Source organism: Gracilinanus agilis, chromosome 4 (assembly GCF_016433145.1).
Source record: "Gracilinanus agilis isolate LMUSP501 chromosome 4, AgileGrace, whole genome shotgun sequence".
NCBI classification, from domain to species: domain Eukaryota; kingdom Metazoa; phylum Chordata; class Mammalia; order Didelphimorphia; family Didelphidae; genus Gracilinanus; species Gracilinanus agilis.
Genome location: NC_058133.1, coordinates 148,852,305 through 148,877,033, shown reverse-complemented (window position 1 = coordinate 148,877,033; position 24,729 = coordinate 148,852,305). Strand labels below are relative to the sequence as shown.

Below are 24,729 nucleotides of genomic sequence, written 5' to 3'. Positions count from 1 at the left end.
ATTTCTAAGGACTCTTCAAGCTTTTAATTCTGTGATCATAAACATGCCTTACAGTGACATTATAATTAGGTCTTCTTCTTTAAAAAAAAACCATATATTTAAAGGTAGGATTATTTTCATTCAAATAGATAGTATTCATTCTTATGGAGGAATTCACTCATTAATTTGATTCTATACAAGCAGGAATGGAGGAACACAAAAGGTATCTGAGCATTTCAGAATTTAGAGACCTCAAACCAATCAATACCTGGTAAATTAAAACCCCCTCTACAACATGCTTGCCAAGTGGTTGGTCCCCCAGCATGTTCTTGAAGGCCTCTGTCTAGTAAAAAAAAAACCTACCACATCCCAGATCAAATCCTTATATTTTGAAAGAGTTCTGATTGTTAGAAAGTTTTCCCTTACAAGACTAGATTTGCCTTTCAGCACCTTTTGCCCATTGCTTCTAGTTCTACTCTTATCCCCTTTCTATATGATCCTCTTTTAAATATGTGAAAACAGCTCCATTGGCCCCTCAAATGTTCTCTTTTCCAGTTTTAATAATTTGTTCCAATAAATTATGCTTATATGATATGATATCAAGTTCTGGCTGTGCTCTGCACATCCTATAGCATCTCACAGTGACATTCTTCAGATATGCTACTGAAAGCTTGACATAATACACCAGATGTAGTCAGACTAGAGAAAAGTACATGACTTCCAATGGCCCAAACCCTATAGATAAATGGGTCAGACTTAAGATTGTGGAACAGTCAGCATTGACGTTTTCTATAACCAGTTTTCTATCTTTGCCTTCTGCATGAATTTATTTCATATGAAAATTACAGAAATTTTGTGTCAATATTTTTATATCGAGTACATTTTGAGATGATAAGAAATTTAAGTGTAGATATCAAGCTAGAATATATGTGGTTAAATATTTTTTGTTTATGTGATATAGTAACTCTAGTTGAAGGATACATTAGTCATATTAACTACATTTAGTTCAACTCCCCTTTCCTTTTCAAAAGTAGGAAGATATTGCATGCAGAGATAGGCTTTTCATCCTTTAAAAGAGCATAGTATGAGTCAGTAAACCTAAATTTTAGTCCAGTGTCTACTATCTGTGACATTGGCCATATTGACTAATTTCTCTAAAACACCAAAAATGTTTTCATATTTTTTTAAAATTCTAAAATGACAGTTGTTACTGTAAGAGGTAAAAGGAGTTTTGGTTGGGTGAATATTAAAGGGTTTGGTCTCCAGGGGATTGAATAATTATCAATCCCTAATTAAAGAATAACCTCAAAGGAAAATGAGTTTTATGGAAGTTTATTTACAAATGAGAAGAGGAAAAGAAAATAAGAAAATCAGAGAGAGGATAGGACAGGATAAGTAATCTAACACACTAAGTAATTTGCTCAGACCTCCTTGTTCCACCCAGGCAGATCTAATTAATCCTCAGTCAGAGGAGGCTTAGCCTTGAGCCCAGCCTGGAGGGCCAGAGGGCTGGAGCTTAATGAAACAGAAGCTTCAGTCACATAGTCTCTTTTGAAAAAGAAGTTTCTTTAGAAACAGGAAGATTTAGTCTTTATACTCACCACTTGTAATTCCAAGGGAGAGATTAACAGCAGTCTCACTTACTCCAAAGTCTCAGCTAGCAGTCAGAGCTCCTCCAGGTTCTAGTCACCCGCCACAAGAAAAAGCAAGCAAGCAGTCAAGAGGGAGAGCCCTGGAAATTCTTTCAATTTATCCAGGCCATTTCTTTTATCACTTCCTGTGCCTCCCTTCCAGTTTTCATGTCCAATCACAACAGACACTTTTCTTAGGACTGCCTAGGGGGCAGTCAGTCAATTCTGATTCATCACCCATTCTTACACAGATTTCTCCACTTGAGAATTAAGTGGATTTGTTTACACTTTTTGTGATTAGATTTGAGAATGGAGAGGGTATAGATTTAATCTCATTATCACATTAGTGTGAAAATGTTGATAACTGCAGAGAAACTTATGTATTTTGTCCTGTCATTCACTTATTTGTAAATTGTTTATAGATAAGTCTAATAATTGAGGTGGAAAATAACTCCTTTCCAATACAGAAGCAGGAATGAGGATTTACCTTCCCAAAACATTGTAAAGTTCCTTTAATTATAGCTACTTGATACCCAAGATGAAAATTTTATAGCCTATTTTTTAAACAAAATCATTGACATATTTTCCCTTCTTTCTCTTTCTTAACATCTATTTGAAAAGATTCTCTTCAACATATGCCTTCTATCATTCCAGTTAGCCCTATTCTGCCTTAGTATTTGTGTATGGGTGGTGTGTGTGTGTAATGTAGAGTACATGTTTTCATTACTATATTATATAATCCTTGTCACATTTAAAATAAATTTTATTTATGTATTTTGTTTTTTACATCACAAATATTTTCCCCAGAATTACTTTCCTAGTCCCAAATAGGAATCCCATATAAGAAAGAATATATATATTTTTAAACCCTTACCTTTTGCCTTAGAACCAATATGGTTCTAAGGCAGAAAAGTGGGAAGGGCTAGGCAATGGGGATTAAGTGACTTGCCTTGGGTCACACAGCTAGGAAGTGTTTGAGACCAGATTTGAATCCAGGTCCTCCTGTCTCTGGGCCTGGCTCTCAATCGACTGAGCCACACAGCTGCCCCCAAAATGAATATTTTTTAAAGAAAAAGGGAAAAATCATCAAAAGTGATTGAGAGGGGCAGCTGGGTAGCTCAGTGGAGTGAGAGTCAGGCCTAGAGACATGAGGTCCTAGGTTCAAACCCGGCCTCAGCCACTTCCCAGCTGTGTGACCCTGGGCAAGTCACTTGACCCCCATTGCCCACCCTTAACACTCTTCCACCTATGAGACAATACACCGAAGTACAAGGGTTAAAAAAAAAAAGTGATTGAGAAAATCTGAAAATATACTTAACATACCACACTAATATATTTTGCTGGATACCCTCAAGATCATGATTTAACAGCATTTTTCCTCATTTTACATTGTGCTGGTAATCTCTGAAACATTTCTTTAGTAGTTTAGTATTATGGAATCTGTCAGCAAGATCTTCAGTTATAAAAGCTCTTTCTACTTAGTTGTGTATCTTCTTTTTAATATGCTTTAAAAAAACTATTTGCGAATAAACCAATTTCTGCAGAAAGTTAACTTCATAATATCTTATCACATTTCTATATTATAAATAAACTAGAAATATATGATTTAGAAAATCCAGGCCACTCTTTGTTGATTTAATCTTCTGAATCTTCAATCAAATCTAAGAGTTATTACTTATCAACTGCTTAGCATTGTCTGGCACATAGTAGGCACTTAATGAATTAATGCTTGTTCCTTTCACCTCCCTTTTCTCTTTCCTTCAATAATTTTATTTTGTCTAATATTTTTATTATTCATGAGAGCCTATTAGTAAATACTTAGTACACGTTTAAACACAGAAAACTTGGTTAGAGATACTGCTTATACATAAGATACATAAGATACTGCTTATGATAGCAAGCAAGATGCTATGTGAAATGAGCTTCTAAAATTCAACTATCATATTTGCTAAATATTTAAGAAATATCCATGCTAAAATCATGCTAGTTTTAGACAATTTAAAGTTGATCATTTGTAAGGATATCAGTTTTAATATTGAGAAGTAAAAGTATGAGAAAATTTTAGTAGTATTGAAGAGTAGAGTACAAGGAGAACTATTTATCAGCAATATGAAAATAAAATTAATTGAACAGGTATACAAAAAGAATATCGATGTTGTGATAACTTTCATATCTTCTCATATGACAAAATACCAAATACTCTATCTGTTGTAATTTATTTTTTTCAGATTACTTTTATAAAAGCTATTTATATTACAAGATGCTTTCAAGCAATCAATTAAACATTGATTTATAAATTATTTGTTATATTTGTTATATTCAGAATATATTCAGAATATTGAATATAGAACATGTTTTCCCCCAAATGTGAAACAGACAAATATAATTTCATTTACTGCAAAACAGCATCCTGAAAATGTAGCTCTTCAGTATCTATAACACTATGGAGTATTCATATCTCTTATTTGTGTTTTCTACATTAATTACATGAATCAGTCTAATTAATAGGTTTATACCACTTTATTTCCTTCCATCTTTCTTACATATATTTATAAAATTTAACTATATCCTTCATTATTTTTTATTGTTCTGTTTAGTAAGTAAAGAATTCAGTTTAAATTTTTTCTATATCTCTAAAATTGTCTTTTAAAACATCTAATAAAATAACATTTTAAAATTTTAAAACATTATTCCCTCAAATTTAAAAATATTGAATTCAGTTCATGAACGTGTATTCTCTTCCAGATCATAATTTGCTTTTAGGAGAAATCTTAAGGTAAAAATGATATCATTTTTCTCAGCAAATGCTAAAACTCTACTGAAAATCATTGGAATATGTAGGAACTATAACCAGTCAGATTCAAATCATCAGCCTTTTGCTGTAATTGCTACTTGTAAATTCCAGCAATTAATGAAGATTGTTCCTGCAGAAAGAAGGAATCTACTATGCTAGTAAAAAACAAACAAACAAACAAAAAAACAAATCCTCTAGTTTAAAATATATGTTCCCTTCTCTGCTCTGGAAAACAGGGTTAGAAAAACTCTTCGACCACCAAGAAATAACAGACCATTGTTATTTCTGCGTCTTGTTCCCTTCTCTCTTCTCTGTCTTAACTTTAGCCAGGCTATTGAAGATGCAAAAGAACTCTGATATTTATTGAGAACTATCTTATTTTGTTTCATTTTTAATGCCAAGAGATTGCTATATACTCACAAAACATGAGACATTAGATATTTGATTACATGCTTGTTACTCTAAAAAGAAATTATCATTTGATTAGTATTTAAAATCCAGACATTTGGATCACATCTCTTGTCATCAAGGCTTGAGAGCTTCATCACAACCTATTTGTGATAACATCAAATGATTCTTAATTCTCACTATCTAAAATCAATATAAAATCTTATTTTCAAAATACTTCTCTCCTTCTGTGGCCTTCAACTAAATTCCACAAGTGTAGAAAACCCAAGTGGTCATTTTAATTTGAGATCATATTGAAGATCAGATAATTCAAATCTGAAATTAAAAGCTAATTCTCACTCTCAGGTATGCTTTTTCTTTTTCTTTTTCTCCAAATTTGTGATTTACTTGATAAATGGAACTCTCAGTGCAGAATTCCTGCTTTCAGTAAAGACTAGCCCATGCCCTAGCAATTCATGATTTGGGAAAATTGCTTGAGGCAGTGAAAAATTATTTGCCCAGGGTCACATAGTATATGTTATAGACAAAATATGAGCCAGAACTTTCTGACTCCAAGATCACGATTCTCTCCATTATGCCATGCTGCTTTTCACAAATCAAGAGCTAACTAAAATAAAGAAAAATAAAGACTACCTCCAAAGAATTATTTCTAGGAACATTGATTATTTGTTTCTATTTAATAATTATAGTATCCTATATATTATTCTGATTTAGGCAACTCTAAAAAAATTAAATGGTTCACCTGAATAAGATATCAAAACTATGATACTTTCATAAATTTTACTAGGAAAAACCAAGAGCTGGAAAGAAATATGGAAATACTTCTCTAATAAATTTTGTTGTGTTTTTCTCCTGACTCTTCTATCCTAAAGTAAAAAAAAAATCTTACTTCCTTTAGTTCTCATTTATTGTTCTGACCCTTTCTTAGAAAATAAGAGAAAACTAGAGAAGAATTACGCATTAGGACTTGCTCCTCAATTTTAAAATAGCCATTAATAATCTACAATAGGGCTAAGTTTGTCAACCTTTGTGGTTTTTATATCTTCTCATTCAGTGTGGTTTTTGACTGGATGCCTACTCAAATGATTCTTTTTGTCTTCTGGAGGTGTATATATAAATGACCTCAATGTTAAATGCTATATATACAGAGCAATAAATAGAATCTTTGCAATTATGTTTACATTTTATAGTCAGCATTCCTAATTACATTCAACTAATGTGGAGGAGATCAGGAATTTAGAATTTTTAATCCAAGTTGTTCTCCCCATAAGCATTTGTATTCATCTATGGAAGATAATTTCCCATGTTTGGTGCTTGTCAAATTTAAGCCAAACTTGAAGGCTATCGTACCAAAACAGCAATTCACCCTTTCTTTACCTCTATCTCTTCCAACCCCTTAATTCTTTTGTTGACATTAATGATATGGTGTTTGCTTTGATATGCTTTCTCACCACTCTTTTATTAAAGAGTTCTTCTTTAACAAAACAAGCCATTCAAGCTGGAAGTGAGCACTGTAAGCAGCTCTAGTAGTGGAAGGAAAGTAAAAGATTGTTGGGTCTAAAAAGAAGAATCTAATGTTGCTCATCAGTTTTAAGTAACTCCTAAAGAGCAGACAAAAGGGTTTTCTTTCAGTTTTCCTGAAACTGTGTTGTAACAACAATATAGTTTTGTGTATGTGTGTGTGGTTTTGTTTTCATTTTGTTTTTTGACTTTACAGGAAGAGGTTTAAACATGAAGGCAAACCTTTTAGATGTTAGCATGGCTACATATAAAGCAAAGCTGCCTCTTTTTTTTTTCTTTTCTATGCTTCCATTTAGACCTATCACATAATTTAAGAAAAAAATAAAAATTAACCACAGGAGCGCTAACTGTAGTGTGAAAAAAAAAACCTGATCAATTTTGTTTTCGCAGCACGATATTATCAAAGATTTAAGAAACAAATTTGCCAGCCTCGGCGAGAACTCTCTGGTAACAGCATAAATGTCTGTGTTGGTTGCTTTTGATTTAAAGGTTTCTTTTTTCATTTGTTTGAGCCCATTTATTTTCCCTCTCCTTTTAGTTTACTTTATTTTTCATATTATGTAACTAGCAAGCCTTCATTTTTTAAACCTCTTCCATCTTCCAGTGTCTATTTTCCGTACTTTGGATGGAAAGTTTATGGCAGCAAAGCTGTCCCTCTGGCTACTTCTGCTGCAGCTGTTCCTGCTCTTAGGTCATATATGTTTTGGCCGTTGTGTTTTTGGACATGATACTAATTGACTGTTTCATGTCCCATTGACTAAGCTTTTCTACCACGCCATTCTGATGGACTCGCTGTCAAAGGGCTCTATGCAACTTTCATTTTGCAACTTATACTGCTTAGTCCGGTCTCAATTCTCCAGCGAACTGGATTGCTCAAGTGAATGATCATACTAGTCTTGAACTTGCTGTGCCTTTATATTTTATTTTTATTTTCTTCTTTATGTTTTCAGTGGTAGTTTAAATGGAAAAGAACAAACTTCAATCATTGCTCCAGCAGCGCCATGCAGTATCGTTTGTTACCACCAGAGAATGCAAAATATAAAGGCACACTGCATTCTTTATTCTTTGGGGATCAATGTGATTGGGGAGATCAGTATGATAAGTACACTACTTAGTTGAAATCTACCTTTCTTTTTATATCAGCTTTCAATTTTAGTTAAACTCCAAGATGTCTCAGATCAAGCTTTTCTGTGATTCAGTGACAACTTGCAACTCGAGTCATTTGCTGAGCAGTATCAAGTTATGGTCTTGTCATGGGAGATTACTAAAAATGTGAAAAATGAATGCACAAAAATGCAATTCAGAACGTGCAAGTTTAATGAAGTGTACTACAAAACTGTGATACACACTTTGGGCTGATCGAACAATTCACAATTGAGAAAATCCTTCATAATAAACCAGCACTAAAAGTATATTGAGAAAAGTAAAAAAGGGGGAAAAATGAGTTGAATATGTTGATATCTGTTTAGTAACAATGTTTGTGTTGAAATGGTTCATAATGTTGTCATAGAGCCCATACATGAAGAGATGACTTTAGAAATTATGGTCTTTAGACATTTTTTGCTTTCACTGATGGCCACAACATAAATGGTTGGGATTTTTGTTCAGGAAAAAGAAATGGAAAAACAAAAACTCCTATACCAGCAAGCACGATTACATGACAGAGGGGCTGCTGAGATGGTGCTACAGACAATCAGTGCCAGCAAAGGTAAGGACCTGAAAAATGTCATCCTGTAATAGCTTCTCTCTCCCATTGTGATCTGTTAATGTAAATTACTTATTTATGCCCTCAAAATGATTCTTTCGATGGGCATTTTATGCTTCTATTTATCAGATTTGAACTTCTGTCATTTGTTGAACCCTCAGTTCACTTTCTCTTTTCCCCTCATCTATGAAGAACTTTGTTCAGAACTCTTAATGAAAGAACCTTGATCTCTCAACATTTTGAAATCTATCCATTATGCAAATTAACAAATATTTTTTTGAATCTACTATGTGCCAGGCACTGGGATAGGAATTGAAAAGAAAGATAGTACTTGCCTACATGAAACTTACTTTATGCCAGGAGAATATAATAAGTTCAAAGAAAATGAATTCTAGGATATGTACCAAATAAATACATATTAATGTAGGGAGAAATTTTTAAGGGAAAATTAGAAAGGGCCAATTAAAGGAGACAACTCTTAAAAGGAACCTTTAAGAGGGGGCAGCTGGGTAGCTCAGTGGAGTGAGAGTCAGGCCTAGAGACAGGAGGTCCTAGGCTCAAACCCGGCCTTAGCCACTTCCCAGCTGTGTGACCCTGGGCAAGTCACTTGACCCCCATTGCCCACCCTTACCAATCTTCCATCTATAAGACAATACACCGAAGTACAAGGGTTTAAAAAAAAAAAAAGGAGCCTTGAAGAGAACTAGGGGTTCCAAAAGCATAAGTGAGGAAGTAGGGCATCCCAAGTATGAGGAACAGTTGGGCAAAAAGAGCAGAGGCAGGAGCTGGAACATTGTGTATGGCAGATAACACGTAGAACAGGACAGTGGACTGGAGCTTACAGTATCTACAAAAGAGCAATATGTCATCAAGTTGGAAACACAGACCAGAGGCAGATTGGGAAGGGCTTTAAATTTCAGATATACTCCAGATAGATTCCATGTTTTATTATGTCTTAGAAGTAATGGAAATATTTTTGAGCAAGTAGTCAGATGTGTATTTTAGGAATATCAGTTTGGCTGCAATTTGGAGGCTGCATAGAAGAGGGGAGAAATTGGATTATGTAAGCCCAATTAAGAAGTGATCAAAGGGGCAGCTAAGTGACTCAGTAGATTGAGAGCCAGGCATAAAGACAGGAAGTCCTGTGTTTGAATCTTGCTTCAGACACTTCCTAATTGTGTCACCCTGGGCAAGTCATTTAACACTTATTGTCTATCCCTTACCACTATTCTGCACAGTATTAACTCTAAGATGGAAGATAAAAGTTTAACCCAAAAAAAATTATTTAAGTAGTCTAGGCAAAAGATGATGAAGGCCAAATAAGGATTGTTGGGCAATATGTAAAGGAAAGGGATCAGATGTGAGAGATGCTCAGTAAGACTTGGTAATGGGTTAGATATGCAAAGCAGGAGAGAATGAAAAGTCTAGGATGACTCCAAGGTTGTAAACCTAGTAGAGGAATTAAAAGATTCCTTTGATAGAAATAGAAACATTAAGAAGAGCTGTGGGTTTAGAGATAAAAAATTCTGTTTTGATCATGTTGAAATACAGGATTAAATAATTCATTTAGGAAACTGATAATAGATATAATAGTTCATAAGGCTAGTATTTGTCATTAATTTATCATTATTCAAAGTCCTCTTGTAGATCTATTAGTCAGATCTTCAAGCATATGTTAATGTAATATATGTAGGACTCACATTTAATGTTAGTAATCATCACGTTAGTTCAAGGAGGGATCTAGCATTTACTAAAGTGTGGAGGGAGATGAGGAGATGGTCCCTCTATTAAGCATTGACATTAATGAATAATTATTAAGTATATTATAAGTAATAATTAGGTCTATTGAGACAAAAGTCTTCATATGAATTAGTACAATGTAGAACATATGCTCTGTGGACTGTTTGAAAAACTTGTCCTTAATTGGCTGTTTCCTACATTATATTATGATACAAGTTATTTAAAATAATTTTAATGAAAAAGAAGAGTAATTACATAGTTGTGCAAATTATCTTTATTTCTGATGGAGTATGACTAGAATTAAAATATTATATTTGTATGACTCACCTAACTGAATTTTTAATGTCTTAAGTATTAAATAGATCTTCATAGTGATCTTACTTTAAAACAATCTCTTTAACAAATTCTCATTTACACACATTATTTTTAAAATTATTTTTTCACGTGTTATTTAATTGTATAACCTAGGGCTTTGCGCTACCATTATTTTTTTAAAAGTCCATCTTCTAGAATTTTTCAAACTTTCTTATATAGTTTTTTTTTTCTCCCCTAAATAGAATACTATATTGAGTTTATTTTGGAAGCAGAAAAGCTGATACCAAAGTTCCACAATAGTTATTTTTTCTTTTATTGAATAAGTTAGCTTGCTTTTGTTCTATAAACAAACACATAACATAATAACAATTATATTATGCATTACTGTTATAATTATCATCATCAATTTTTAGTAAAGTAACATAAAAGAGCAATAATAATTATGTAAATAAGCACTCAGTAGCTAATATTAATAGGAAGTCTAGATTAGTACAATAGACTTAAAAGTGATCTAGAAAATAATGCCTTTATGTTTTTAAGGCGAAACTGGACCAATGGTAGCCGCTACCTTGAAGCTTGGAATTGCCATCTTAAATGGGGGAAATTCTACAGTACAACAGGTAATTTCTTAAAATCATTTTAACTTTACCATAGTCTAGCTAAGGTAGCATTAGTAATATAATGTGCTTATATTAAATATATAATTATACATATCAATACATAATGTATTGTAATATGAATGAATAAAATGTTATCAGAAATTTGGTAAATAGAGCAGTCAAGAAGATCCGATTCAAAAACATATCTCGACGATAACTGAATCAAACTTTTCTAAGCCTCATTTTCTTGTTTTTAAAATACTTGTAAGTACTTATGTTATAGGAATGTAAGAATCTCTTGAGAAAATCTGTGTATTTAGGATACTTTGTAAATTTCAAAGTACTATATGCATTATTACTACTTGATACATTGCTTTTATTATTCTTATTGTAAAATGATTAAGTAAAATAAATATTACCTATTTTAATAGTCAGATTCTCTGATAGTCAGATTCGTCTTCCACACTAATAATTTTGGTTCCTTTTTTGTATTATAAGAATTCCTTAAGACTAGTAAGTGACATTTAAAGTCTTGCAGCTATGATTTACATAAATAATAGTCATCTACCTCAGGCATCCATGCATTCATATATATATATATATTTGTATATATATGTATATATTCATCATAATACACACATTTGAGAATTTGACTAACTTATTGTAACTGTTTTTAGGTAGTTACAAATAATTTCAAGTTAAAAAAACTTACCATCACCTGAATGAGGGTAAAATCATATTTAATATATTGAATTTTTTAAAGTGGCTAGCCCTAAGTTCTTTTAGTTAGTGACATCAATTTGAATATTATATTTCTTTTCATTTTATTTGCATTGCTATCATTTGTTATTCATCATCTTCACTATCAAATATCTCTCTCCTAATCAGTAACTTTTAACAGATTGTAACAAGTTTTTTAAAAAGAGGCAAAGAAGCAATATAGGAACATTAATAGTCACGTTAACTAAATTTGACAGTATGTGAATGTTCCACACCAGTAATCCTCTACCTGTATGAAGGAGACTGAGACCTCTATTTTCCCATCAATTACATAGTATTCAGCTTATTGTTTGTGTTGTTGTTCTTAACATTTCCATCTGGTTCAATGATTCATTGTATGGCTTCTCATGCTTTGATTCCTTCATACTGATTATTTTATGGCATGATAATTTTCTATCCCATTAATAAAACATCATTTGCTTAGTTGTTTCCCAATCAATAGGTGTCTGCTTTTTCCAGTTCTTTGTTTCTACAAAAAGAGATTTTATGTTTCTTTTTGGTCTATATGGATCTTTTTTTCCTCACCTTTGAATACTTTGGTATATATGTGGGACTTCTCGACATACACAGGATATAGGTATTTTAGTCACCTTTTAAGCAAGATTCCAAATTACTCTACAGAATGGGTGAAACAATCCATGACTTCAAATGTAGCATATTCATAGAACTGTCTTTCCACAACTCTGCTGCTATTCACTCTTTCCATCTTTTTTTCAAAATATTTTATGTCAATTATCAAATATTTGATAGAGTCCAAACATCAATTAAATACATACACCACACACACACACACACACACACACACACACACACATATACACACACATATGCAAACAAGAAATAGGAGCAATCAAAAATAGTAGTTTTCATAAATTTAATAACAAATTCTTTACTCTAATGGATAAGTGATGAAATGATTGGAACAAATAATCAAAAGATAAATGATTCTCTTTTAAAAGTGGACTTCAGAGGTAGCTGGGCGACTCAGTGGATTGAGAGCCAAACCCAGAGATGGGAGGTCCTGGCCTCAGACACTTCCCAGCTGTGTGACCCTGGGCAAGCCACTTGACCCTTATTGCCTAGCCCTTACTACTTTTCTGCCTTATAGCCAATACACAGTATTGGTTCAAAGATGGAAGGTAAGAGTTTAATTTAAAAAAAAAAAAATCAGTGGACTTCAGAGAAGACTGGAAAGCATTTTGATAGAGATTAGGGTTAAACCACCATGATGTGACACCATAAAAACAAAATAGATCAGATATTTTTCAGAGTCGTGACTAAGAGAAAGTTCTTAACCAAACCAATTAATAGAGGAAATCATTTTTAAAAATAGACACTTTTCATTTCATAAATATTTTAATTTTTTATGAATAAAATAAATTAAAACAAACTAGAAATGAAATAGAATTAGAAAAATATTTGTATCATGTATCTCCAATAAAATATTATTTAATAAAATTATCTATGAAAATGATAAAAAGATATGTGTAAAACAAAGAAACATTCCGCAGTAGATCTGTTTGACAAATTGTAAGTAGTTAAAAGAGATGAACTGTTTTCAAAAAAAGACTTGTAACCTCTAAATGAGGTAGCACAGTAGATACAGTATAAGGCCTGGAATTAAGAAGACCTAATGTGATCTCAGACACTAGCTCTGTGACCCTGTTCGCCTCAGTTCTCTCATCTATAAAATGAACTACAGAAGGAAATGGCAAACCACTCTAGTATCTTTGCCAAGAAAAGCCAAAATAGAGTCACAAAGACTCAGACATAACTGAAACAACTGAAGAATAAAGACCTTTAAATGACCATATGAAAACATGGTCCAAATCACAAATGAGGGAATGAAATACAAATTATATAATAACTACAGAGGTTCACTTTTCACTATGGTAAAGTAAACTGTTAAAATGATAGACAGTTATATGGTGTTATATGAATGTTTTATATTATTAGGTTTTTTACTATTACTTGATGAGAATAATCATTTTTGGCAGAGATGAGAAAACAGGCACCCTGATGAACTATTATTAGAGCTCTGAACCTGGTCTCTCTGTCCTGGATTTCACTTTTGAATGGTGTACAAGGATAGAAGGGAAGAGGAAAGGTATAAGTGTTAAGCCCCTACTATGTGCCATATACTATGCCAAGCACTTTACAAATATTGCTTCATTTGATCCTCACAAAATCCTTCAGAGGCAGGTAACATTATTACTCTCATTTTATAGTTAAGAAACTGAGGCTGAGAAAGGTTATGACTTGCCTAAAACACTTGTCACATAGCTTTGAAGTTTCCAATGTTGGAGTTGAACTCAGGTTTTGTAATGCAGGATTTATGCAAGATCTCTTGCATTTGCAAAATTACCTTAGGTAATCCTGTCAGTTAGGAGAATGGAACTTGGGCCTGGCAGGTGCTAGTCCCAGGAGAAGACAGTTTGAGCTGGGACTATAAAAACTCTAGCAGAACCAACCTGGGCGTTCTGATTTCCTTGACCTCACCCAGATATCCAGCTAACCCTGACTTACCCTTGGGGACCCCAGGAGGTTGAAGGGAGATTGAAGGGAGGTTGAAGAGGTTTGGGTTGTGGATCGTCGGCAGGATTTAGATTAGGGTAGCCTAGCAACAGGGACACCCCCAAAACAATTCATCAACTATATCTGTCCAGCTGGTGGACCAAACAAATCAGGGCAGTGTTAAACTATCTCTGGCTGAGGGCTGGTTCCCTCAGCCTGGCCTTACCTTCTAGGTCCATAGCCAATACTTGCCAGTTGCCCCTAGCAACAGTCTCTCAAGAGCCCTAAACCCTCTTACCTTAGTTTTCCCTTCCCTGTTAAAATAAACCTTCAGCCTGAAACTGTGAGCTTCTCTAGTTATTATAACATCATCGTGGGCTAAAGGGGCTGAGGAGAGGGAAGAATAGCAACCACTTGACTCTAAAGTAGGGGTTGGCAACTTTTTTGGCCATAAGAGCCATAAATGCCACATTTTTTAAAATGTAATTTCGTGAGAGCCGTACAGTGCTCACAGTGCGCTCCTGTAACAGTGCCTGAAAAAAATGGACTTTATGGCTCCTGCAGAAAGAGCCATATCTGGCCCTCAAAAGAGCCAGATATGGCTCAAGAGCCATACGTTGCCGACCCCTGTTCTAAAGGAAATATTGGGTAAGCATCCATTTTATTCAGGAAGTGTGTGAGCTTCACTTCCTGTTGAGTTCTGCTTTCACTCCAGCAGGGAGGGGCCCCTCACTCTCCACCTTAGAGGAGCCTATAGGTAGCAGGGAGACTGACTGGGCATCACAGCTCAGGCTACACATCCCTGACAGTCTCAAATCACCTGCTACTGAAGTTACTGGCTCTCAGGCCCAGGTGACACACTAACAGCACAAAAAAGTGACTATCTTGCCCAATACCTTCTGATGCGTTAATCCCATTGTAGGCATATGCCCAAGGAAAGTCAAATATAAAAACAAAGGTCCCATATATACCAAACTACTAAGAACTCTCATTGTTATAGTAAAGACCCAGAAGTAATGAAGATATCCATAAATTAGAGAATGGTTAAAAATATATGCATATAAATTAATAGAATATTATCGTACTTTGAGAAATCACAGGTATGAGGAATTTGAGAAATGTGGGAAATTTTGTATGAATTGTTGAAGAGTGAGACAAGTAAAACAAACATTATACAATTAAAACTATGTAAATGAAAAGATCACTAAAAGGAAATTGAACTTATTAAAGAAAATAAAAATAGAGGGCAGCTGGGTTGCTCAGTGGATTGAGAGCCAGGCCTAGAGACAGGAGGTCTTAGGTTCAAATATGGCCTCAGACACTTCCTAGCTGTGTGACTGCACAAATTACTTAACCTCCAACATCTCACCTTTACTTCTTTTCTGCCTGGGGAGCAATACACAGTATTGATTCTAATTGGAAGGTAACTGTTTTTTTTTTTTTTTTAAGAAAGAACAAAAAAGTTAAAAAAGCAATAAAATGGGGGCAGCTGGGTAGCTCAGTTGATTGAGAGCCAGGCCTAGAGACAGGAGGTCCTAGGTTCAAATCCGGCCTCAGACACTTCCCAGCTGTGTGACCCTGGGCAAGTCACTTGACCTCCATTGCCTACCCTTACCAATCTTCCACCTATAAGTCAATACACAGAAGTTAAGGGTTTAAAAAAAAAAAAGCAATAAAAGTCCTAGAGTCAAGAAAACAAAACATGCATTTTCAGTCATGACAGATAGATGATTAATTATGGCATGAAATACTATATGCATTATCAGACATGGTTTTTATGGCAGATTATTTTTATTATTTTGTCATAAGAAAGGCTTTGATCTGGGGAGGAAATAGGATATGACTGATTTAAAAAACCTTCAAAATTTATTTTAAAATATTTTAAATGTTTTATTTTTTAACATTGTTTTTTCTTTAATATTCAGTTCCAAATTCTGTCCTTTTCATCCTCTATTCCTTGGTCACTACCACCCCATCTCCCTCCCAGAGATGGTAAATGATCTGAAATAGATTTTACATTTACAAACATTTTTTCCAAATTAATCATTTTGCAGAAGAGATTTCAAACCAAAAATAGAAAAAAGAAGAAAAAGTCACATTGTATGTTTTGATGTGCTTTCAGACTCCATTAGTTCTTTCTCTTGGAGGCAACTAGATTTTTTTTTCAGTATGAGTATCTGGGATTATTTTGGATCACTGTATTTCTGTAAATAACTAGGTCATTCATAGTTGTTCATCAAAAAATGTTGCTGTGGCTGTGTACAATGTTATTCAGATTCTACTCACTTCAGCATCTATCCATTCATGCAAGTCTTTACATGTTTTTTTTTTCTAAAATCATCCTGCTTGTCACTTCTTACATCACAATAGTTTTCCATTACAATCATGTACAACACTTGTTCAGCCATTCTCCAATTGATGGACATCCCCTCAGTGTCCAATTCTTTGTTACCACAAAAAATGCTGCAAAAAATATTTTTATCCAAATAGGTCCCTTTATCTTTTTTATGATCTCTTTGGGATACAGACAAAGTAGTGGTATTGCTGCATTAAGAGTATGCATAGTTTTAAAGCACTTTGGGAATAGTAGCAAATTGCTCTCAAAAATGGTTGGATCAAATCCTAACTCCACCAGCAGTGCATTAGTGTCCCAATTTTCCTAAATCACCTCTAATATTTATCATTTGCTTTTTATGTCCTATTGGCCAATCTGATAGGTGAGAGCTATTTTGTTAGCTTGTTTTTTTTTTTTTTTTAAATAACCTTTACATTCTGTTTTAGAATTGATCCTAGGCATTAAAGTTGAAGAGCAGTAAAGGCCAGGCAATTGGAGTTAAGTGACTTGCCAAGGGTCACACAGCTAGTAAGTGTCTGAGGTTAGATTTGAACCCATGTTCTCCTAACTGCAGGTCTGGCCTTTTAGCCACTGAGCTACCAAGCTGCTCTTTGGAGTTTTGTTTTGTTTTTTAAAATTATTTTCTCTAATCAAGAGTGACTTAGAGCAAAAATCTTTTTCATCTAGTTTCAAGATAGCTTGATTTTTTTAATCTGAAAACTGCCTGTTTATATCCTTTGACCATTTATAATTTGGAGAATGACTTATATTTTCATAATTTTGGCTCAGGTATCTACATATCTGAGAAATGAGATCTTTATCACAGATACTTACTGTGAAAATTTTCCCCAGCTTTCTGCTTTCCTTCTAATCTCAGATACATTAGCTTTGTTTGTATAACATTTTTTACTCTATTTACATCAAAATTATTCATTTAGAGCATCCTATGATGCTTTCTATCTCTCGTTTGGTCATAAATTATTCTCTTATCCGTAGATCTGAGGGAAACTATTCCATGCTCCCCTGATTTGCTTATGGTCTCACCCATTGGCTAAAGTATTACCCATGTTTTCATTATCTTGGAAGAAGATTTAAGATGTCATTCTGTCACTAGCCTCTGCCATACTGTTTTTCCTGACAATTTTCATAAAAAAAAAAGTTCTTTTCCACAAAACTTGTATCTTCTGACTTATCAAACTATAAGTTACTATAATAATCTATTACTAGGTACTATGGACCCAATTGCTTCCAGTGATCCATCCACCTATTTCTTAGCCAGTACCAGAGTGTTTTGATGATTATTGCTTTGTAGTAATTTGAAATTCTGTATTGCTAAGCTACCTTAATTCACATTATTTATTTAAATGTGTCATGAAGGGACAGATCTGATGTAGAACAGATTATGGCAGCATCTTTAAATTAAGGGTAAAAAAGCAGTTTATGTCAGAGACTTGCACCTTTACTACTTCCCTGTCTTCTTAAACTTTACTTCCCTGCCTGCATGCTAATCCACAACCAAACCGTACTCCTTCTTGTTCTGAGCATGAGTATTCCATGTCTGTGTCTTTGAACTGCCTGTCCTTTTTGTCTAGAATATTCTCCCTTTTCATCTTTGTCCCTTGGTTATCCTAGCTTCTTTCAAATCTTAGCTTTCAAATCTTAATCTTAATTAATAGCTCACATCTTGCTTTCTACAGGAGGACATTCCTTATCTCCTTCCTACCAAGACCTTCCTCTCTCAAATTACTTTCCATTCATTCTGTAGATATATTGTTGGCACCTAGTTATGTGTGATTGACTGCATTAGAACATGAGCTCCTTGAGGGCATATAGTTTTTTAGCCATTATTTATATATTCAATGTTTAGAAGAATACCTGTCACATAGTAAACACTTAATAAAGACTTGTTATTGTAAAACTTCAGAGAGCCTGAAAAAGTTGATGAAACCATTTATATTCTGTTCTCCAAGAAGTAAGGGATTTAAGAATTTTTTTAATGGTTGACTTTCAGGAAAATCTTTTCTTCCATGCAAAAGAACTATCATGAAAAATTTAACTTCAATTTTATGTTATAGATAATGACATTCTTCTTTATTTCTTCTATTATAGATCCTCACAGTATTGTCAGCCCTTTCTTTTTGATCCTTTCACCTATGGTCAATACTCCCATAATCCTGTGGTTCTTATGCTTAGAATGAACCATTCTATTTCTCCACTTGTTATAATAAATATAATACCCCATCCCTCCTGTACTATAGATTTATTTATTTTTAATTTTATACATTTTCCTTTATTAATTGAAATATATTTGCTTGTACATATTTCATATTTACATAAATTACCTAAGTAACCTGCTACCCCATTAAAGAAGGCATAATTTGACAAAAAGATATATGTATACATAAAATTGTGTATTGTTTATTTCTATTTATCACTTCTTTCTCTGGACAAGAATATATACAAGTCGTTCTTCAAATAATATTTCTCTTTCTGTATATAATGTCCTCTTTGTTCTGCTTTTTTCAGTCTACATAATTTTATGTAGGGCTTTTTGCATTTTGTTTTAATTAATCTTCTTGTCATGTCTTATGACTCAGTAATATTCCATCACAATCATATGCCACAACTTGTTTTACCATTCCCCAACTGATGGATATCCCTTCAATTTCCAGTTGTTGCCACCATAAAAGTTACTGTAAATATTTTAGAACATAGAACTCCTTTTCCTTTTTCCACAATCACATTATGAAATAAACACAGTAGTGGTAGTGATAGGTCAGAAGATATATAGTTTTAGAAATCTTTGGGCATAATTTCAGATTGTTTTCCAAAATGATTGGATCAGTTCACAGTTCCACCACAGTGTACTAGTGACCCCATTTTTCCATATCTTCTCTGACATTTTCCATTTTGCCCAGATGTTTTGATTTGTGTTTTTCTGATCAATATGATTTAGAGCATTTTTTCCTTCCTTCATCCAAAAATTCTGTTCACAGCTTTTAACCATTTAACCACTTATCAATTGGGGAATGGCTCATGTTCTTATAAATTTGAAAAAGTTCTCTTATGTATCTTACATATGAAACCTCTATCCAAGAAACTGTCTATATTATTTCTCCCTCCAATATTCTGCTTTCTCTCTAATCTTGGTTACATTATTTTTATTAATACAAAAACTCCTAAATTTAATATATTCAAAATTATCCATTTTACATCTTTCTGTCTCTGGTTTATTTGTAAATTCTTCTCCCATCCATAAGCTGATAGTTAATATATTCCCTGTTTTTCTAATTTACTTATGATATCTCCCTTTATGCCTAGGTCATGTGTCCATTTTGATCTTATCTTGCTAAATGGTATAAGATATTATTCTATATCTAGTTTCTGTCAGACTGCTTTCCAGTTTTCCCAACAATTTTTGCCAAATAGTGAATTCTTATCCCCAAAACTTGTATTTTCACTTTTGTCAAATACAAGGTTACTATAACCATTTACAATTGTATGTTGTATGTCTGTTCTGTTCCACTAGTATATTTTTCTATTTTGTAGCCAGTACTAGATAGTTTTAATAATTTTTACTTTATAATAATTTAAAATCTTGTACTGCTAGACCTACTTCCTTTACTTTTTTTTTTAACCCTTAACTTCTATGTATTGGCTCCTAGGTGGAAGAGTGGTAAGGGTGGGCAATGGGGGTCAAGTGACTTGCCCAGGGTCACACAGCTGGGAAGTTCTGAGGCCAGATTTGAACCTAGGACCTCCTGTCTCTAGGCCTGGCTCTCAATACACTGAGCTACCCAGCTGCCCCTCCTTTACTTTTTTTCATTAATTCCTTTGATATTCTTGATCTTTTGTTTTTCTAAATGATTTTACCGTTTTTCTAAATAATATATGTTTAGTTGTATGAATTTAACCACCAAATTTGTGTACTGTTACAATTTTCCTATGCAGTGTGACAATAAATTGGGATGAAAATTTATTACATACATTGTTTAAGCATTCATTCAATCAATATTTTTCTCTCCCAATTTTAAACATTTTCTAAGAATGCATTTAAACAATTTTTGTAGTCAAATGATGTGATACTTTATAGGGCTGATAATAGAGAGAACTGAATTTCTAAATATTATGCTGATTAATAGCACTCAAAATTATCAAATCATAGTACTATTTTTGGAAAACATTTTCATTTTACTAAAGTTTTTGGTAAACTCCAAACTGGCCCCTCTCCAATTTATTTGTTCTAGAATCTAGGATCTCAAAGCCTTCATTGCAGATTGTTTTGAGCATAGGAAAGATTATCTTATTTCACTGATATTTATGGTATTAATGGAAAAGTAGCTTCACTGTTCATGGTCTATTCATTAACTCATGTATATATGAATTTATTGCTATCTTGCTTTAACTTATCTGACAACATTTCATTGTAAAGATAATAGTAATATTCTTCATGTACAATGTATATTCATCTACATTTTGTCAAAATGACAGAAAATTTTGTTTTATATTCACTGTGTATATGGTTTATGTATTTGCTATAGAAAATGCTTGACTACCTCAAGGAAAAAAAGGATGTTGGCTTCTTTCAGAGCCTTGCTGGCCTGATGCAGTCATGTAGGTAAGAAAATACCTTTATTTTTTATTTATAATTTATATTTTATAGTTATATATAACTACATATATAATTATATATAATATAATAATATATAAAATATAATATAAAATATGATTTATTTATAAAAATATTTTAAAATATACACATATATACATGTAAATGTATATATGATTTGTCAAAATACAGAATCTAAATTTCTTTCATATAGACTTCTGAAAATGAATTAAATATTGAAATCCAAAATGATTTCTACTTCATTTCAGTGAACATTCATTAAAGACCTGCTTTGTGCAGGGCACCTTGCTGGGTGCTACACATACAAAGACCAAAAAGGACACAATTCATACCATCAAGGAATTGCATTCTAATGGGGATACAGTACTTCTACAGATAAATAAATGCAGAGTAATTTTGGGTTGGGGAAAGCACTAACCAAGGAGGTAATCAGGATCAGATTTGTATAGGATGTGATACATAGGTATTCCAAAAGGTAGAGTCGAATAGTTGTAAACTATTTAAAATATGGAGGACTGTGTATGCAAAGTCACTAAAGTAGATGATGGATAGTTTTGTATAAAAAAAGAGCAAGTAAGCCTATTTGACTGGAATGTAGAGTAATTAAAAAGAAGGAAGGAGGGAGAAGAGAAGAGAAGTGATGTCGAAAAAGGCTAGAAAAATAGACTAGTGTATATGAGGTCACTAAAAGAGAGAAGACTAAGAGAATAAAGAAAATCAGGAAAGTCTTTAAAGAAACTTCCAGTTAGGCAGCAGGAAATGGGCAATGACCAATCAAAAGATACTGAACAGTAATTTTCTAACAGGTAGGTATAGAAGTAGGAAGAATAACATCACAGAAACACAGAAAAGAGAATATTCAGGAGGAAATGGAATATAACAATGTAAAAAATTATAGAGATGTCAAGAATAATGAGGCCTAAGAAAAGGTGATCGTATTTAGCATTTAAGAGATCATTTATGGGGCAGCACAGTGGCACAGTAGATAAATCAACCAGGCCTGGAGTTGGAAAGGCCTGGGTTCAAATGTGACCTCAAATACTTCCTGGCTGTATGACCAGGAGTAAGTCACCTAACCTCAACTGATTAGCTCTAACTGCTCTACCTTAGAAAGGATATCACTTCTAAGACAGAAGGTAAGAGTTAAAAAAATACATCATTTAGTAAGCACCTACTATATTTGAAGATGTTTGTTAGACAGTAAGGATACTAGTGTGTGTGTGTGTGTGTGTGTGTGTGTGTGTGTGTGTGTGTGTGTGTGTACACCATTATTTCTGGGGTAGAGCAATGTGTAGAACATAAAATATGAAATGGATTCTCATAAATGCATAGAAAACTACTACGAGAAGTTTCAAGAGGAAACTGATCATTTTCAATTGAACAGTAGGTTAAGAGAAGAGAAACCTAAACCTTAATGAAGAAGGTGTATTTCACAGTTTTACCTTATAGAATATGGGGGATGGGGGTGGGGAGGGAATGATTCCAGGCCTGGGTGAAAGGGAACCTGAACAAGGAAAGGATCAAAAAGGGGAGGGGTGTGAATAGGGGAAAACAGAATGATCTGATTTGGTTAAAAAAGTGTTGCTGAAAGAAAGTAGTAAACTATAAGATTTAACAGGCAGATTGGAGCCCTGTTGAGGGGCTTTTAGTCCTGGGATGAAGGGTGTTAGACTTAAAAAAATTTTTTTTTGCTTTTGTTATATACTTAACAAAAGCGAATTTTTCACTATACCATTATAGCTTTGCTCTATGGGCAAAGAGTGCTAATGAGATGTGAATTTCAGAGTTGAATTCATTTTGCAGAATGATGTGTTTCTGGAGATCCTGAAAAGCCAGGAGATCAGCAAGGTGAAAAATAAAATGAATAAAAAAATATATGCCTTTGTGCTTTATTCTTTAAGGAGAACCACTGAAGTTTATAAGTAAAGAAATCACATGATCAGAAGAGTCTATCAGGAAGATCACTCTATCAGCAATATGAAAGAGAGATAGTGTAGAGACAGGAAAATTCATTATCAGGTTTTTATAATAATCTAGATGAGGTCATGAAAGCCTAAACTATTGTAGTTCCATGTGAGTAGAGAGAAGCGATAAAAGAAATAATATAGAAGAGGGGGAAAGTGAGATAGAAAGGAATAAATCAAAAGTAAATTAAACCTGCCAAAAGAATGGTGGCACATCTACAAAACCAGAAATTAAAGAGTGGGACCAAGCTGTAGGGAGAAGATGAATAGTTGGAAAACTAAAGCTCTGAGGAAAGATTTGGACTAGGATGAAACTCTGAGAATCTTCTGCATGGAGTAATCATTAAATAAATGGAGAAGGATCACTAAGAAGTAGGAAGTAGGGAAATATGGCAAAAGGAGAATAAGAAACCACTAAAGAAGCCAAAAAAGGAGTGTCCAGAGAAGAAAGAAGAGAACCATGAGAATGCAATGCCATTGAAGCCAAGAGGAATGGGGTATGGAAAAGGAGGAAGTAGTAAGGATAGATAATAGTGTCAAATCCTACAAAGAGGAAGATAGGAATGTTTTGGGAACATTATTAAAAATAGGAGAAACTTTGGGTAGATCAGTGGATTGAGAGCCAGGCCTAGAGACAGGCGGTCCTAAGTTCAAATCTGGCCTCAGAACCTTCCCAGCTCTGTGACACTGATCAAAACTGTTAACCCCCGTTACCTAGCTCTTACCACTCTTCTGCCTTGGAACCAATACATAGTATTAATTCTAAAGTGGAAGGCAAGAAGTTAAAAAAATAGGAGATACTTAAGCATTTGTGTGGCTTAGGAGTCCTGGGCATTCAATTGAGAGGGAACGTTTTAAGATGGATTTAAGAGCAGAAATAACTGATGCAATATAATCAGGAAGGAAAGTAGCTGAAATGACATAGAGGGTAAATAAATGAAAAAGAAGAGAATGCATAGATTTCACATCTATCTATGGGTGGAGAATTAGATCTAGTCCAGCCCTGTTATTTTATAGATAAGCAAAATAAGGTCTGGAAAAGTTAACTAATTTCCCCATATTTCCATAGGTCACATCCATTCTTCTAAATCACAATTCATGTGGTTATGAATATGTTAATCATTTCCTACAATGAGTTCTTCCAATGTGGAAGTGCTCTCAGTGTTGAGTATGTTGTAATGTATGTTTTTTGAAGGCAAGAATTGTAGTTTTTGCTTTTGTAATCTTCAAAGTCTAGCACAGTATCTTAAGTAAGATAAGTACCTAATAAATATTTTCGACTTGACGTTGCTATTGAATTTAGTTGTTATAATGTCACAAAAAGAATAGTGATTCCAAAAGACTTGGGTTATAAGTTTATTATCGCCATTAGTTAGTCACCACTCTCTCTACCACTCTGTTTTTTAGTGTTCCCAATCATAAAATTATGATAATATTACCTTCCTTCCCTGCATATAACTTATTATCATAAGCAAATGAGATAAAGCTTTGAAAGCTTTTTGAAAAATGAAAGACACTCATTTTTATCTATAATCCAAATCACTAAATGCATTCCACGTCCATAATTTTGGTTACATAAATCAAATAAAAATTAATTCTGGTAGTATACAAAAATAGTTTTATAATAATAATCTGCTAAATGAAATTGACTTGAAATATGATAATAGGTCAAAGATTACTTTAAATTTGGTCCCAAATTTCATTTCCCTGGGCCTTATACATTAGATCTTTAAAATCTAATCTGTCATATTTCAATATTATTCAGAATGACACTATTATTTATACTATTATTGATTTTTTAAAATTATACATTG

At 33.4% G+C, this 24,729-nt stretch overlaps 1 protein-coding gene across 1 annotated transcript in view; it reads left to right on the top strand.

Annotated features, from left to right (window-relative positions):
* RYR2 (ryanodine receptor 2) overlaps window positions 1-24,729 on the top strand; it is a 550,493-nt gene that overhangs the window by 429,327 nt on the left and 96,437 nt on the right. Inside the window, exons 82-84 of the mRNA XM_044674985.1 lie at window positions 7,942-8,041; window positions 10,634-10,713; window positions 20,863-20,939. Coding sequence (XP_044530920.1) covers window positions 7,942-8,041; window positions 10,634-10,713; window positions 20,863-20,939 — 257 coding nt within the window. The remainder of the gene's footprint in view (window positions 1-7,941; window positions 8,042-10,633; window positions 10,714-20,862; window positions 20,940-24,729) is intronic.